This window comes from Denticeps clupeoides, chromosome 2 (genome assembly GCF_900700375.1).
Source record: "Denticeps clupeoides chromosome 2, fDenClu1.1, whole genome shotgun sequence".
Classification (NCBI taxonomy): Eukaryota; Metazoa; Chordata; class Actinopteri; order Clupeiformes; family Denticipitidae; genus Denticeps; species Denticeps clupeoides.
In genome coordinates, this window is record NC_041708.1 from 27,694,855 (window position 1) to 27,710,887 (window position 16,033).

Consider the following 16,033-nt stretch of genomic DNA (forward strand, 5'->3'; position numbering starts at 1 on the left):
CTGTTAGGAGTTGATGCATGTTGTCACTTGTTGCAGAGCATCCTGTCCTGACTTATGGGGCAAAACTTTTCATCACTCTGTGTGTCTCAAATCTGATGTCTGGCTAGAACAGTCGAACCAAGGAAAATGCCTCTGAATCAGGCATCGGGCGCCGCTCCATCTCAAGTGAACCCTGCCTCATACTGCGGTAACAACGAACCCATGTCTATCTGCTTCCTTGAGAACAAAGTCGCGATTACTGTAAGCTTTCGCTGTGCTTAATGACTTCACTTTGAAAATATATTCCATTTTCTCGAAATACATATAAAGACCAGAACATACTCTGCTGCTGTGTATCACATGTGACAATCACTTCACTTTACAGCAACAGAACACACATGACACCCAGGGATAGTTTGTCTCATCAGTTTCATAACCCAAATTAAATGTGCATAGATCAATAGTTGTGAAGTTTCTAGAATGTATATAAGGTATGATGGGAAAATACTAGGTTTCCGTGCTATATAATGGGCATCAAAAGTGTGTGTATTACTTTGTATGGTGTAATTAATCTTGCTTTAATGTCAATTGTCAGGGGAACAGAGGGTTCATTACACTAATGAATCACAGCTAGTCACACCCCACTTTTACCAAAAAAGTGGGGTGAAAGCCCCGGTGAATTTGCAGGGAGGACTGCACACTCTGCAGCAATTACGAGGCCACAGCTATTGTGCATATGTGCAAGTTTCCGGCGCTAATTAAACCTCCACAAAACACACACACACAGCGGCTCCGAAAAAAAAAAAACCTGACAGCCGGAGGGATGGCCCTCTATAAAAAGAAGAAAAGGTGTTAAAATGTTCAGACAGGTCAGGTCACGTAGTCAATACGCTGCGGCCGTCAGAACACACCTCAACTGAACTGTAACAGCATCTTCACCACCATCCTCAAGTGAAGACGAAAAACTGTTAACAACGGCACTGTTATTGATATTTCTGCATTCATTGCTAAATCCCATCTATTGTAGTTTTGGGGAAAAAGCTTCTATATATCACTTGGAACTGGGGTAAAAAATAGCAAATTTGTGTTAATTTATTCACAAAAAGAAGTATTAGTGTGGCAGTACACCAATACTTTATGATAATGTGAATGGTTATTTAATGATATATTAACCATAAATAAATAATCCACTTATATTATGAACAAGGTAAAGTCTATAATAACATGAGACAGTGTAGGGCAGAATGACATTACAAATGCCTTGCCTTTTATCTGATGAATTACTGAGAGAAGCTAATGAATAAAACCTGTTAATTATTTTGCATTTTGCAAATGATCTAGTGAGAACTAAAAATCGGGGGACATCCCTTTGTGCTTTACTTCTCATTGCAGGCTGCTTTAATAATGCATGCCACTCCTTTCCATAACCAGATGGAAATATCTCTCCTCGCTGAAGTCACTCCAGGACTGCGTTCCAAGTCCTATATCTGTGAGGTGAAAGGAAAATATGCCTCCTTGAAGGAGGCTTGACTCCTACTCATATTTCCATCTGGTCGTGTTCAGCTCAATGGCACTACTGGCGTCTGAAGGTTTTATTCTGTTTCTTCACAGGAGGAAATTTAATTTGCAGCGCAGAGGATCACGCTCGTGGATGTCCTTTTGCATCCAAATCCTGGCCCGTCAAACGAAGGTTACAGATATTGGATTAGTCTTTCTTTGCATTCGGTAGCTGAGCTGTGGTAGGGCAGTAAGGTTTTTGAAGACTTGTACCAATGTTGAAATCTCATTTTAATTGAAAGGGACTTTGTGCTCATACAGGTTTTTTTTTCTCTGACCAAAACCAACCTTTCTCCCTAAACAAGCAATGCTAAATCTAAAAAAGTCAACAGTCACAAACAAATATAATAAAAAAAAAATTAGGCAAACTTCTCTCACCAGCAGTCAAAACAGGGCATATTGCTAGGTTTGAATAAAATAAAATAAAAAAAAAGTACAGTGAAACAGAAAGTGCAAGGATGCTACGGTACAAATACATGCTGCTGGTAAAGCAACTTGCAATTCTGTTGACGAGGGAATGGTAACCACGCAGGTAGGACGGCCACAGATACAATTCTACACGACCGATAAACTCCTAAATCTAGTGGAGATGCAGCTGTGCTACCATGGATTTTCAAAGCCGAGCCGTTCCTCTGCACGTTTTTGCTTAAAATCTCCGTCAGAGGCAGCGGTCATGGCTGCACCGCCAGGAGAGTCTTTGGGTTTGGTCTTCTGATGTACAATTTCATAATAGTAATGCAAGTTGCAAATCTTTGAAGGCATCAGACACGTACAGTATTAACAGTGTTTTGATGGCCGGATGGAGGTCCGTCGTTGTGGATGTATGGGTAATTTATAACGCGCCTTGTAAAACCAGCCATCGTGGACGAAGAAGTCCTCTCGTTAATTATCTATACTTTCAATTTCCTCATCGTCCAGAGTCGTGTCCGACTGCGATATCATGACGAGTTTTTCTTTGTTGGAGTATTGCCTTGATTCCCCATCGAGGATCTCGCCGCTGCGTCGGTCCTGTTGTGTGTGTGGAGACGCTCCAGTCTGTCCTTTGGCCATTGCTTCTACTGAGGCAGAACAACTAAAAGAGGCCACCTCTGTTGATTCAAATGACTCCCCTCCAAGGTCCCCGAGTTTGACGTAGCCCCCACTGCTGTGCACCTCCAGGCGAGGGCAGCTGAGCCGCCGCAATCTCTCCATTTGCTGATCCACAGGTACAGATGGACAGATGCCCAGGTCAATCGACCTGGAGTAATCTGAAAGAGCACTAAGGGAGAGATGGGACCCGGTCACCGTGGGACCAGGTGACGGAGGAAGCAGTTGCACCTGTGACCCCTGTGGGGAGACACGAGGTGTCCCAGGGAGACTCCCACTGCTCTTGTACACCTCCACTGAGTCCTGGCCAAGGACTGTATGAGTTTGCCACGTCTCCACTTTTGCCTCAGTGGTTCCCCGAACATCAGGGGAGATGCAGGTATCCACATGGTCACCAGTGTCCGCCCATCCTCTCCCTCGCCTTACCTTAAGTGACGCTCTCCTGTCCTCCATTGCCAGGTTGTTAAGTTTGACCATGGGGAGAGTAAAGGCATTCACAGAGGACGGCACAATGTTCCTTGTTTTCCATGGCTTGTTGGTTCTGCTCTGCTCCTTGCAGATGCTGTACACCGTGTCTGTGAAGGACTGCTTGTCAAGCGACGCGGCCTGGAACCTGCTAAAGGAATGTCGTCTTGTCGGACTCAGGTCCTCATGGTTCGGTTTCTGAGAGCCAGGAGGCCAGGAACTCTTTCCCAACAGTGCAGCATTGTACATGGAGCTTGGTTTGCCCTCCAAACCTTTGGACTGCACATAGTTCACAAAGCCATTAAGTGGCACATTTTCCTTAGTCCGCAAACTGTGAATGTCAATAACAGTGGAATAGATGTCCCTAAGATTGATGATCTTTGTCTTTTGTCTCTGTTCTCGTGCAAAACAGCATTGGCACATATAAACAGAAATATCCCAATGCCCATGATAAGTGGCCCAAACACCTTAAGCTTGTCCGAATACAAATGCCTCTTCAAGAACTCTGCAAAGAATCCCAACGTCGGCGCATCTTCGACAGTGTCGTTGAAATCGTTGCTTATGTTGTACACAAGCCTATCCAGGCCTGTCCAATTGACGGACGCAGAAATGATTTTGTCCAACGTTTCTCCGCCCGCCTGTGGCTTTTGGGGAACCTCGATGTCCGGGAAGAGAGGACTCTCTTTAGGCCAGTAGCCCAGCACGGCCAACGCGATACCCATCATGAGCACAAGTATGCCCACTGCAGCAACCAGTCCTGATACAGAGCACAGTTTTAGCTTGCCCTTGACCACCACTATTTCATTCTTCCTCTTCTTTTTGGCTTTCCTCTTGCGCTTGTTCTCTGCCCGGTTCTTGGCATGAAGGGAGTCCTGGCGCCTCGCAGATATTCGCAGGAGACCGCCCGTCGCAATCATGATAGAGGTGGCTGGTCAATTAATCATCCTAGGAGGAGAGAGAGGATAGAAGCAAGGTCATTACTGGCAATTTCTTAATGGTGCTCACGACAAAACCCTCATGAAACGAAAACGATTTGGATGTCTCAAAACGAGGAAGTAAGAACATTAAACCAGACCAACCACAACCTCCATTACACTTCACCACCATTTGATACGGGTCAAGCTAAACGTCATGCCATATATGCCCGAACCTTATGGGACATTCAAGTGATTTGGGTCTGTGTCAAACATAGATCCATTGCATTATGGTAAATAATTCCAAAAATGTTCAGCCATTGTTCAGCAAGCAAGGTGGGTGTATAGCCTCTGCCAAACAAGTCTGAGCGAACTCGAAGCCAAAATTATGGCAGACTTCACGGTCTGAGGACATCAAAGCGGGACGTGGGCATTCCAATATCCACTTGCTCATTTGGAAACAGGGTTGAGATGAGTGGGCGTAACACTGGGACGATCCGGGTGACTGCAGCGGAATGTCACTCGGAGGCTCGCAGCTAGGGCTTGATGCAGCGCGTGGGAGTGGAGGAATGCGGCCGGGCATTTTGACGGATGCGACTCCAAACGCATTCACGCCATCCGGATCACATCCTCAAATAAGCCAAGAGCCGGTCCCCACGGTGCCAACAGGTCCCCTGGAGCTGCCGGGCACAAGTGATAAAAGGAGCAGTTCACCAAATTTCCAAATCTAATGCAGCGGCAGGCCAATGCGACGGTGTTGGCGTACGTGCCTGCTGCCTGACAGACACGTAATCAATACCTCCTCGTAAAAGAGCGCCGAAACACGCCAAAGCAGGCAGTCGCTTCAGACTGAGGTGCAACACGAGCTTACGAGGTGCCAGCGGACCGGGTCACGCGTCACAGCGAACGGTTCTCCTGGCCGAACGCAGCGCCGCGCGGGGAATTCAGTTCATCTTTTCCAGGGAATATGGCAGAACGTGAACAGACAGGCAGAGAGCAGACACACACACACACACACACACACGCCGACATACGCCGCTACAAAAGCACAGCAAACCAGGGAGTACATTTGAAGTCCGAGGCAGCCATCCACACGAGTGCACATGGAAAATGCGGAAGCGGTCCCTCTCGGCCGTCCACGTTTAGGTGAGAGATGCTTTACCACTGAGCTGAAGACGCTTTGGCATTTGCTTCTGCTTTCTGAAGCCGTTCTGCATCCAGGCGTCGTGTGTTCTGCACAGAACTCCAAACGCTGTCTAATTATTAATAATCAGAAGGCTTGCGTCTGCATAATTAGAAGCCGTTTGCATGGTAATTGCGATGTAAAGCTCAGAGGCTTCAAATGGGCATAAAAAACAGGAACCGAATGTATAAATGAACACTTATTAGTATCAATTTAGTGGCGATCGCATGCTTATTTTAACCAGTTGCAGGGCAGATTGTACCGGCTGCAGCAGTTGTGCACGTCTGACAAAAAAATGAAACGTTTAAAATTCTGTGATGTGATGTTATGTTCTTGCCTCTCAAAAGGTCATTCTTCCTCCATCCATATATACTGTGCTGAATTAAAAGGTCTTTCAGGGAAAATGTTTCAAATTCCATCTGAAGGTAAATCTAATCTAGTGATTCCATATTTTCTCGTCACCACTTCAATTCGCACGTTAATGCGGGCCGCCGCTCATTGCCCCGATGGTGGCCCGAGCCTTCGGCACGCGTTCGCGGATGTTGGACCGGCTCCACCATGCTCTCGGGGGGTCTGCGCACCTCTCGCTGAGCCCCACACGGCGTCCACGGTTACGTTTAGCATGAAAATGGTTTCACTGCGGCCTTGAGGCTGCTGGTCGATTCCAGTGACCAGGCAGCTCTGCACTCAGCTGTCAAAATTAGGAGTAAAACTTTTTTTAAATGTTTCTTCCTACGAGCTAAGATGAACACATCTTGATGAACACACTTGAGCGGTAATTTCGTTCGATGTTAAATGAAATGGAGAAAGGGCAACTCTGTCGAATCAAAGCACTTTTATTTCGTGCGTCAGCGTCATGTTCGCTAAAGCCTCCGTTCTGGCATCATACACGCGGTTCAAAGGTTGGCGCCGACGCTGCCATCAAAGCAAACACAACAGCATCAGGGCGAACAAGGAAATGGCTGTCGTGATCACCGGGGGCTTGGAAGCCGGGCGAGGGGCTGACACCGCACTGCTGGAGCTGATGGGACGCGGTTTCTTGATCAAAGAATGACCTTTAATTACGACTCGCGTTGGCTGGAACAGAGATGTCACCCAGAGATGACCTGTCACTTCAAAAGCGTCTGCCGAGTTGCGACTAATGAGGGCGAATCCGCTACAGAGCGCCAGTTCCCCCTCCATTAGTCATCGGCGCACATTAAACGCGCGCGGCTGGACGGCAGTCCGTCTCGGGACCGCGGTGGGGTGCGTCCCCGGGCGACTGTAATGACTGAGAGAAGGCGTCCGACGCACGTCCGGAATGCTGTGGCCATCCCGTCCCTTTTGTGGGGGGGCGGGGTGTCACGCGGCGTGGCACCTTGGTCGCTGTGCCTTGACAGAAGGGCTTAAGACGGAATGTGAAAAGGGAGCGCTGATGAAGCTCATTTGGGGTCTGATGAGCAGGTTCTAATGGTCAACGCAGACGATCATCGTGTCAGATTGGTTAAACTCCACTCGTTGATATGAGTAGAGGTGTCCTTATGAAAACACGCCATACGTTCCACGAACGCACTTTAATTTACGGAATATACACAAGAGCGTGTACTTTACATCAACCACACACACGCAACCGAGGCCTAAAACGTGTACGCAATTAAAGAGTGACAGGTGACATATTGCTCAAACTCCCATTTTCATGCCAATATCTTAGCCAATAATATCATGATCCAGCTTAATATCCATTTATAACACATGTATAATGGATAATGTTCTGTTACGTTGTCCATAAGCACCACTGAAGACACTGAAGACATCATGACCGGCCCTGCAGTGAAGTAACTGAAACCGCAGTCCCGTCCTGCGGTGACGTCTTTCGTGGCTTCCCATCACGCCGCACGAGCAGAGTCCGCCGGACATGACCGGGACGGGTGATGCCACCAGCGTCCCCTCCGCCCCAACGTCACGGCAAAGCAGAGGTTGGCAGCGGCCTGTTGGTCAGAGATTTTGGGCTCGGTTCTCGACAGATGAACTGCGGGTCAGAGCTCGAGTCCGGGGAAGAACCGGATGGAATCCGGCCACTCTTCCATCTGAGATGCATGGATGTACGTTCGTTCTGCCCGGCAGTTCGCTCACACTGGAACCTGCGGTAATGATGGTGATGGTCCAGGGTCGCCAAAACTTTACCAGCAGTCCACGGCCCAGTAAAACACACAGATCTTTCTTTAACACATAAAGGGAGGACTATGTGGGGGAAAATGTCACTGTTGAGGTTAAATCACCAAAAAAATATAATAATAATAAATGACCACGACAACCATCCCTTCATGTTCGTTTTACATTTGTTGCCTTGTGACTGTGCTGGAGTTCATCTCGTCCATCATGCAGCTATTCTGCATCATGCCTGCTTATGAATGTCGCGATGCAGCAACTTCTGTGGATCAATATTCCAGCATAAATCCTCCTTGTGTCTCTCCTTTCGTGCCTAATCTGGACATGTTCCCCTCCCCGCCTGACGGGTTCAGGGTTCTGTCCGTATGCAGATGCGCACCGCTGCACGGTATCGATCGGGACCGCGGACAGAAGCGCGGTGGGTGCGAAATAAACTAAAAAGGTGCAACCGGGGCTGATTTCTGGAATAAGACGCAGGACGCGACGCTCTTTAACTTGATCTATTCTTTCCTCCCCGACGCACCATGTTTAAGAAGGAGCACCTGCGGTCGTGGCGTCTACTGGACGCCCCAGAGACGCGCGATGGACGCAAGACGCGGATTTTCTGTTCCCCGCAAGAGAGAAAAAACTCTATACTCACCGCAGGAACGCGTGGGGTGGGGGAGAGGGCGATAGCCATCACATATTCAAACTTTCCTTCACCGATGAAAATAAACTCCGCGCAGTGCACGTAATCCCATTTTCGGACAGACGCGCGGAAGACTGCGGTGCTGCTCTCCTCTCCTTCGCTCATCTGATGCTGCCGCCGCTGCTTCTTTTTTATCGTTCGGCGCGTTGAGCGGGGACGGGGTTGCCAGTTCTGCTCGTTCTAAGCGCCGCGGGCTTCTTTTTTAACGCGTTGAGCGGGGACGGGGTTGCCAGTTCTGCTCGTTCTAAGCGCCGCGGGCTTCTTTTTTATCGCGCTGAGCGGGGACGGGGTTGCCAGTTCTGCTCGTTCTAAGCGCCGCGGGCTTCTTTTTTATCGGGTTGAGCGGGGACGGTGTTGCCAGTTCTGCTCGTTGTAAGCGCCGCTGGCTTCTTTTTTATCCAGTTGAGCGGGGACGGGGTTGCCAGTTCTGCTCGTTGTAAGCGCCGCTGGCTTCTTTTTTATCGCGTTGAGCGGGGACGGGGTTGCCAGTTCTGGTGGTTCGAAGCGTCGCTGGCTTCTTTTTTTATCGCGTTGAGCGGGGACGGGGTTGCCAGTTCTGCTCGTTCTAAGCGCCGCGGGCTTCTTTTTTTATCGGGTTGAGCGGGGATTGGGTTGCCAGTTCTGCTCGTTGTAAGCGCCGCTGGCTTCTTTTTTATCCCGTTGAGTGGGGACGGTGTTGCCAGTTCTGCTCGTTGTAAGCGCCGCTGGATTCTCCCCCCCCCCGGCGAGCAGGGTTGCCAGAAGCGTAAAAGAAACGCGTCGCGTCGCGGGAACGGGGAGCTGTTCTGACGGGGATGAAGCAGCACGGCGGCTCCAGCAGTAGGTGTCTTGGTAAAAGCCAGACGCTCTGCGCTACGTGACCTACCTCTTTTTTCAGCATTGTGTGACTTGTTTACTGACGTACAAGGTAACATTTAAAAGACGTCCATTACACGTTTCTGACGTATAATCAATTTTGGCTGAAGGGCAGTAGTGGCAGTGTGCCATTATAGTTGAAAGTGAAATGATTGTCATTGTGAAACACTGCGGCGCAGCACACGGTGACACAACGAAATGTTCAAGATTCAAGGTTCAAGACTGGTTTATTGTCAGTACAACAGTATACTGTGTATAGTGTGTATTGAAATAATGTTTCACACAGACCCCCCATAGTGCAATCATAAAATAAAAATATATACATACAGTACAGGCCAAAAGTTTGGAGACACCTTCTCATTCAATGCGTTTTCTTTACTTCCATGTCCATTTACATTGGTAGATTCTCACTGAAGGCATCAAAACTATGAATTAACACGTGTACTTAACAAAAAAAGGTGAAATAACTGAAAACATGTTTTATATTCTAGTTTCTTCAAAATATCTACCCTTTGCTCTGATTACTGCTTTACACACTCTTGGCATTCTCTCGATGAGCTTCAAGAGGTCGTCACCTGAAATGCTTTTCCAACAGTCTTGAAGGAGTTCCCAGAGGTGTTTAGCACTTGTTGACCCCTTTCCCTTCACTCTGCGGTCCAGCTCACCCCAAACCATCTCGACTGGGTTCAGGTCCGGTGAGTGTGGAGGCCAGGTCTCCACTTTTTGTTAAGTACATAACTCCACATGTGGTCATGAATGGTCATGAAAATAAACACATTGAATGAGAAGGTGTGTCCAAACTTTTGACCTGTACTGTATATACATACTAAACTAAACTATACTAACTAAAACTTAAATACTGTACAGGTTATCTCTACAGGAGAAAAGTATAACTTTTCTCTCCAATGAACATGTTGAACTGGACCACATCATGTAGGATGCTTGTAAGTAGAAATGTTGGATATTTCAACACAAATGTGTCCTCTGCTTGTAACCATTACCCTTGGTGAGCAGTGGGCAGCCATGACAGTTGCCTGGGGAGCAGTCTGTGGAGATGGTGCTTTACTCAGTGTCACCTCAGTGGCACCTTGGTGGTTCGGGATTCAAACCTTCCGATTTCAGGTCCGTTTCCTTACCAACCTCTGCTAACCAGGCACTTCAAGTTCACTTTCACTAAAATGTTGTAAAAGGCCACAGTGATTTGAGTGAAATTTTGCAGTGAATTTTTTGTTGTTGTGGTTGTGATCCCAATCTTTCCTGGAGGTCCTCTTAAGGACAATGTTGTAATTTGTTACTGAAAATGAGAAAAAGGACAGAGATTGACAAACAGAAAGATAAACAAATGGGTCCCTGCTGGAAAAAATACTGATGCAGAGCAACAATACAGTTTGAATGATATAGCTAGAAAAACTATAAATGACACAAGCAGGTAAAGAAGTGGCCTTGTAATCAGAAGGTTGCTGGTTTGAATCCCAAACTGCCAAGTTGCCACTGAGGTGCCACTGAGCAATGTACCCTCCCCACACACTGCTCCCTGGGTGCCTGTCATGGCTGCCCACTGCTCACCAAGGGTGATGGTTAAAAGCAGAGGACACGTTTCGTTGTGTCACCGTGTGCTGTGCTGCAGTGTCTCACAATGACAATCACTTTACTTCAAACTCATATGACTCGACAGCCCCAGATGCACCGCCTCCTCTAATATGATCTTGTTTTCAGACTGTGCTGGGTGTCAAATTTGCGCATTCATATTGTGGCAAACTGCAAAAACACAGTAATGCTGACACTAAAATTGCACCAGGGTTTTAGGCACTTGCATTGGCCAGTTTTCTCCCATCTTTCCCGGCGAAGTGTTGTGTGGGGTGTGCAATTGCTTGTTTCTCTGCACAGATCTGGCAACCGCGGCTCCAGGGAGTGTCTGTTAGGATGCCACGCCGCCAGTTTGTAACAGGGAGTTTTTCGCTGCTGAAAAAAAGGGTGGGGGGTATTGATATTGGGCTGATTCTTGGGCGTTGTTGCTATGATACCGCAGCAGTCATCGTCTAAAATTGCTGCAGGATTTGAATAATTGCCTTCTTAACCATTGCTAAATGTAACGAACCCTGTACATGTTCCAGGCAAATTGAAACCTCCCCCAACCCCAATACAAATCCTGCCGAGCAGGGGCATAAACGGATACCTTGGGCCCTTTGCAACCTACGACCAAAGCCCCTAAAATGGCCTTTAACGGAATAGATCTGCTGTTCGTCAAGTTTTCATTGATGGTAATGGCCATCCGTGCACCAGTAATCATCGCCATTAAAACCGCACATTTCATGATACAGCCATAAACTGCCGACTAGGTCCACAAAGCAGCCTGCAGTTCAGCCAGTTCAGCTGCTCTCTGTCCAGCCGCCTGTCATATTTCTGAAATACGTTCATTGCCGATCGCAAGTGCACTGCAGATAGATCCTCGTCCCCACAGAAAGCTCATCTTTGCTCAGCCGTTGCCTTTTTTGACCCAGAGAGGCTGCAGAAGGAGCCTGTGCTGGCGAAAGGTCCTCCTTCTTCCCTTCTCCTTTGCTGCTCCTTTGAAGTGAGCCCCTGCTGCAGTTTGAAATCCTGCCCAGAGACACAAAAGAACCACTATACCAGGAGCCCCATTTATCCCCCCAGCGCAGCTTTTCCCAAAGGCCACCCGCCGCACCTTGTCCCTGTCCGTTCTCGAGGAGTTAAGTTGACTGATGGCTCTCTTTTTTTTTTTTTTGGTAGCCCCCTAGGCACTTATTCAAGTGAAAATGTCATTGTGTTGTGTTTCTGCCTCTTAATAACCAATGCACATTAAAATGGCCTGTGACCGAAGAATTCCCTCAGTGTTCCCAGAAAGCCTGACGTCATCAGACCTGTAAAGAAAAAAATAAATCTCCCAACGCATAAAAGAGCTTTAGTGACCCAGAGGGACTCAGTCCCTTTTTTAGCCAGAAGGCGTTTTTTTTTTTTCCAGGTACTTCCATTAATGTGTGATCCATGTTAAATATGTACCGGTCAGTGTGTGACATGAAAATATATCTATAAAGCCAGACAGTGTTAACTTTTAGGCCACTCTATGTCGCATTTGCTTGTCGGGGTTAACGCACGCCTGCTCTGTGGCCCTGGCATGCTTTGTCACGAAATGTCCACCATTAAAAATCTATAACTTAATTTCCGGGCCCCACATTAGTCAAATGAAGACCGCAGCGGCCATGGCTCACGCCATTTCAGACTGCCATTACTGGAATAGCAGGGAGTTCAAAATGAGGCCCTTGGAGGAAACCTCTAATTAGCGAGCGGGAATGGTAAATCCTTAAAAAACTTCCGCGTGCAGGCTGTGCATGCAGAACGACTAAACAGTACGGTGCTGGTTACAGCATGAAGCGGTGGGATTTTTCCCAAATTCACCTGGATTCCAATCTTGTAGTATTCAGTACAATAACATGGGCCCCCTGTGGAACATTCTCCTGTCTTGCTAGGGAGAACATGGATCATCATCTTGCGGAATCCAACAGCTTGAGTGATTTTTTTTTTGTCATATAAAGTGTAGAGGGGAAAGACACACACACACACACACACACACACACACACACACACACACACATATACACCACGGAATCTTGAAATTCACAGATCAAATCCACTGAACAAAAATGTACGTAATTTACATCTGCAGCAGTTCCTCAATCGATGGACTTAAATAAACAACTGATCCTATTTGAATCAAAAGCTTAAACTGGTCAGGAAATCCAGTAATGTTACATACCTTAATATGAAATAACATACCACCTAAACTACAAGGAAGGGCTTAGCAAGTGGAGCGGGATGGAATAGGAATGTTTAAGGCCGTGGCAGAGGTTCGGTGAAATTTGGCTGATGCGATCATCCAGCCAGGAGGACTGTTGCTGTTGAAATTCCACTAATAACACATGCCAAATTGCTGAGCTGCTCATGAATATTTGAGCGCAGTGTGCATTCTCTGGAGCAACGTCCCAAGCGCCAGCGGTGTTGCGGTGGTGCGATTTGCATCGAACCGCCTAATCGGCCAGGCTATTGGCTGAACGCTGCTCAGCAAATCCTTTGAGCTCAGAGATATCCAATATTTATTGTACAGTCATGTCAGTAGTCAGTAGACTACTTTTTATTATTCATATGCAAGTGTGTTAATTGGGGACGCCTGATGCATTGAGAAGACACCAGAGAACAATTGATCCTCATTAACTTAATCACTGACTTCATTTTGTTGTGCATTTTCGCTGACTCTCAGTTTCATCAGGGTGGCATTAAATTTTTTATTTTTTTCCCGCTTAGCAGAATCCAGGCTAGTGTGTGATCCATCTTCAGAATGACAAATCTGTCAGAGACGCAGGACGTAAGGAAAGAACCATCTGGAAGAACTTCAACTGCTGGGAGGGTTTTTTTTTTTTTAAGTGCACTTTTGTCTACACTGCAGTTTTGAAAACTACTCTGCTGGGTTGAAGTAATTCCAACATATTTCCAGAAAGTCTTGAGGGATTTGAGACCTTTAGAGGTGGGCTGAAACTCCGCTGCATTTTTACTCCTGTTGAGTCTCATGCACATCTTCATTATTACTAATATTTTTTTCATTTATGGTGAGGGCACATGTTCGGTTGGGTAATCTTTTATTTTAGTCTTTATGTTAGCTTCTGTAAGTTCTTTCCTTCCATGTTAGACCTTGTGGTCCTCCCTAGAATGCTAGTTTAAATGAAGGAGTGCTTTGCCAGTAGCTGTTGGAACGCTAGAAAGCATTTGAAGCCGCGCAGGAAATGCATGGCAGTGTGATGCTGCCATCCTGGGCTCAGTTAACAGACAGCAGCAGTTCAGTTTGTCTCCCTCTGTCTCTTCTGATGAACCCCGCTGCTGTGGCGCCTGGTTGGACTGTTAGTGTTGCACTGTGCTGAGGCCTCATTAAGCTGGATGAAAAATAAATAGATCTGCAGAGAACCAGCTCTATGTGGGGATAAAAATAAAAACCTGGAATCTGTTGGCAAAACAGGCAACATGAGATTTCGTTATTTTTCTTTAGTCTTAAGTGGATGAGAACCTGGAGCAACTCGCTGGCAATTTATTTCAATTCTATTAAAAGATGGGTTGTAAAGTTAAGTCCTTCAAGCAGGCCTAATAACAAAAGCCAGGCTCGTCTCGCAGCTAGAATCTTGTGACGTGATCACTTCTGATGATGCTGAACACAGGAGAACACAAAGGATGATGCACACAGACAGAGAGTAGGGAGAGCGTTGGTACAGTTTATTGGAGGCATGATCTGAATGCAGCTTGGTTTTACAAAGTGTAAATTCAGTGTAGGAAACACAGCCTAGAAATATATACAGAAAACATGTCACGGTTGTTTCGTGGCTGAAAAGTGTCCCACAGGCCTTTAAAATCATCCTGTTCCTGAATGTTCCATGCACTTAACAGCAGTGTTGCACATCACAGCAGTGAGAAATATACACGCAGGAATAGAATGTACGTAGATGCTCTTCGTTTTTGGGTAAAGGTGGCCCTAGGGTGAAAAGGAAGGACGAGGGGCGGGGGAGGAAAGATACTGGCTTCACATTCCTGAACATTTCATTGGTGTTTTCGCTAAATTTCAGTAACCACAAATATAAATAAAAAAGCAAATAAACTAATTTTAAGTTGTAGTTACACTAAAATTCAAGATTTATAGCAAATATATATATATATATTTTTATATATTTATCTTAATTGTGCATCAACAAGTTCATAAATAATCTTATGACCCCTGAAACAGAACAAATATTAACGTCTCAAAACTGACCTCCAATAATATAGCAGAGGACATCGAAAAAATAACCATAGAACAAACTGCCTAAAGTGTCTACATCTTAAATTGGTCCTGGCCTACATCAAAAAAAATGAGAGAAATACAGAATGCTTGAAGTCACCACAAAACGTAAGACTGAACAAAGCTTTGGTGCTACTTCAAACTGCAACAAGCGGTCAAAACAGAAACTTGGATTTATATGAACCTCTTGGATCTATGTGAAAAGATTCATTTTTGTATTGACTCTTGACGTTCCTCTAAATAATCCGATGTGCGATATATTATAAAATAAATTCTCTGGGTTTAAAAGAAATTTTGGCATTTCAAAATGTATATATTAGAACTATTACTATTATTATTTTCCTTCGACTGTGCAAAAAGCCTCAGAATTTGCACAATAAATAATGGTGAATCAGTAGATACAGTGAAATTATATCACATTTATACAAAATCGAGTCAAATGAAGGAGTAGACAACACACACTGAGTCTGTCCCTGTTTTCAAGTCAGTGGATTGAAAAGTGGTACCTCAAGTCGCAATGTAAGCTTTTAAGACTGTATTTTGTATACAAATAGCACCTCGATGACCCAGTAACACCCGCTGCTGTACTGTATGAAGGACTGATTGTCATGTTTCGAGCCTCTGAGGGGTGAGCAGAGTGGCTGCAGTGCAAACGGGAGTAGAAAACTGCTGTGTGTCGGCAGGCGAGTTGACCTTGGCGCCTTGAGGAGCTCGTCTGAACGCTTAAAGGCAGATTCGGAAGTGACGTCAAGGGGAGAAAAGACACTGGGACCTGTGAGTCACAGTAATGTCACATGGTCTCTTGGTGGAGTCCTCCAACAGAAGTGCCTGGGCACCAAGGTAAGGGGAGTTGGAATGAATTCGGTTCAGTAGATTGACACGTTTCACCCGAGGGTGCCCACCGGCTTCGGCTCGGGCTTCATGTGTTGGTGCATTTGCTGGATGACTGGCTGTCTTCGGCATGCTTGAACATCAGGATGGAGTTGTAGATCTTAAGGGCGGGGCCCAGTTTCACACTCATGATCTTCACTATGTCCCGCTGAGTCAGAAGCAGGAAGGCCTTCCCATCAATTTGCTAGCAAGATGCAAAACAAAAATAGCATTTGAAACAGTAGGCATAATGAGAAAGATATATTTTTCCTAACAGCATGATTAATACTTAATATGAGCAATAATAGCACTTGTTATAGTGTGTTATTATGACATGCTTAAGATCATTAATTTATATGTAACTGCTAATTTACTAAGCGCTCAGAACAGCTTTTACTTGTACTAGACAGAAGGCCAGTGTAAGTGAAGCCACATGCTCTGAATACTAATTTACG

At 46.1% G+C, this 16,033-nt stretch overlaps 2 protein-coding genes across 5 annotated transcripts in view; both read right to left on the reverse strand.

Annotated features, from left to right (window-relative positions):
- Positions 1 to 802: 802 nt before the first annotated feature.
- Positions 803 to 8,195, reverse strand: tmem200ca (transmembrane protein 200C, genome duplicate a). Its single transcript, XM_028969907.1, is given in 3 exon segments — positions 803 to 3,476; positions 3,479 to 4,032; positions 7,973 to 8,195. Coding segments are annotated over 2 exon segments (1,584 nt in total). The 5' UTR covers positions 4,005 to 4,032; positions 7,973 to 8,195; the 3' UTR covers positions 803 to 2,418.
- A 5,933-nt stretch (positions 8,196 to 14,128) lies between these two features.
- The window catches only part of l3mbtl4 (L3MBTL histone methyl-lysine binding protein 4), a 60,273-nt gene continuing 58,368 nt past the window's right edge, over positions 14,129 to 16,033 (reverse strand). For all 4 annotated transcript variants that reach the window (XM_028966041.1, XM_028966037.1, XM_028966038.1 and 1 more), the window contains exon 20: positions 14,129 to 15,783. In XM_028966041.1, coding sequence (XP_028821874.1) covers positions 15,628 to 15,783 — 156 coding nt within the window. In that variant the 3' untranslated portion in view covers positions 14,129 to 15,627. The remainder of the gene's footprint in view (positions 15,784 to 16,033) is intronic.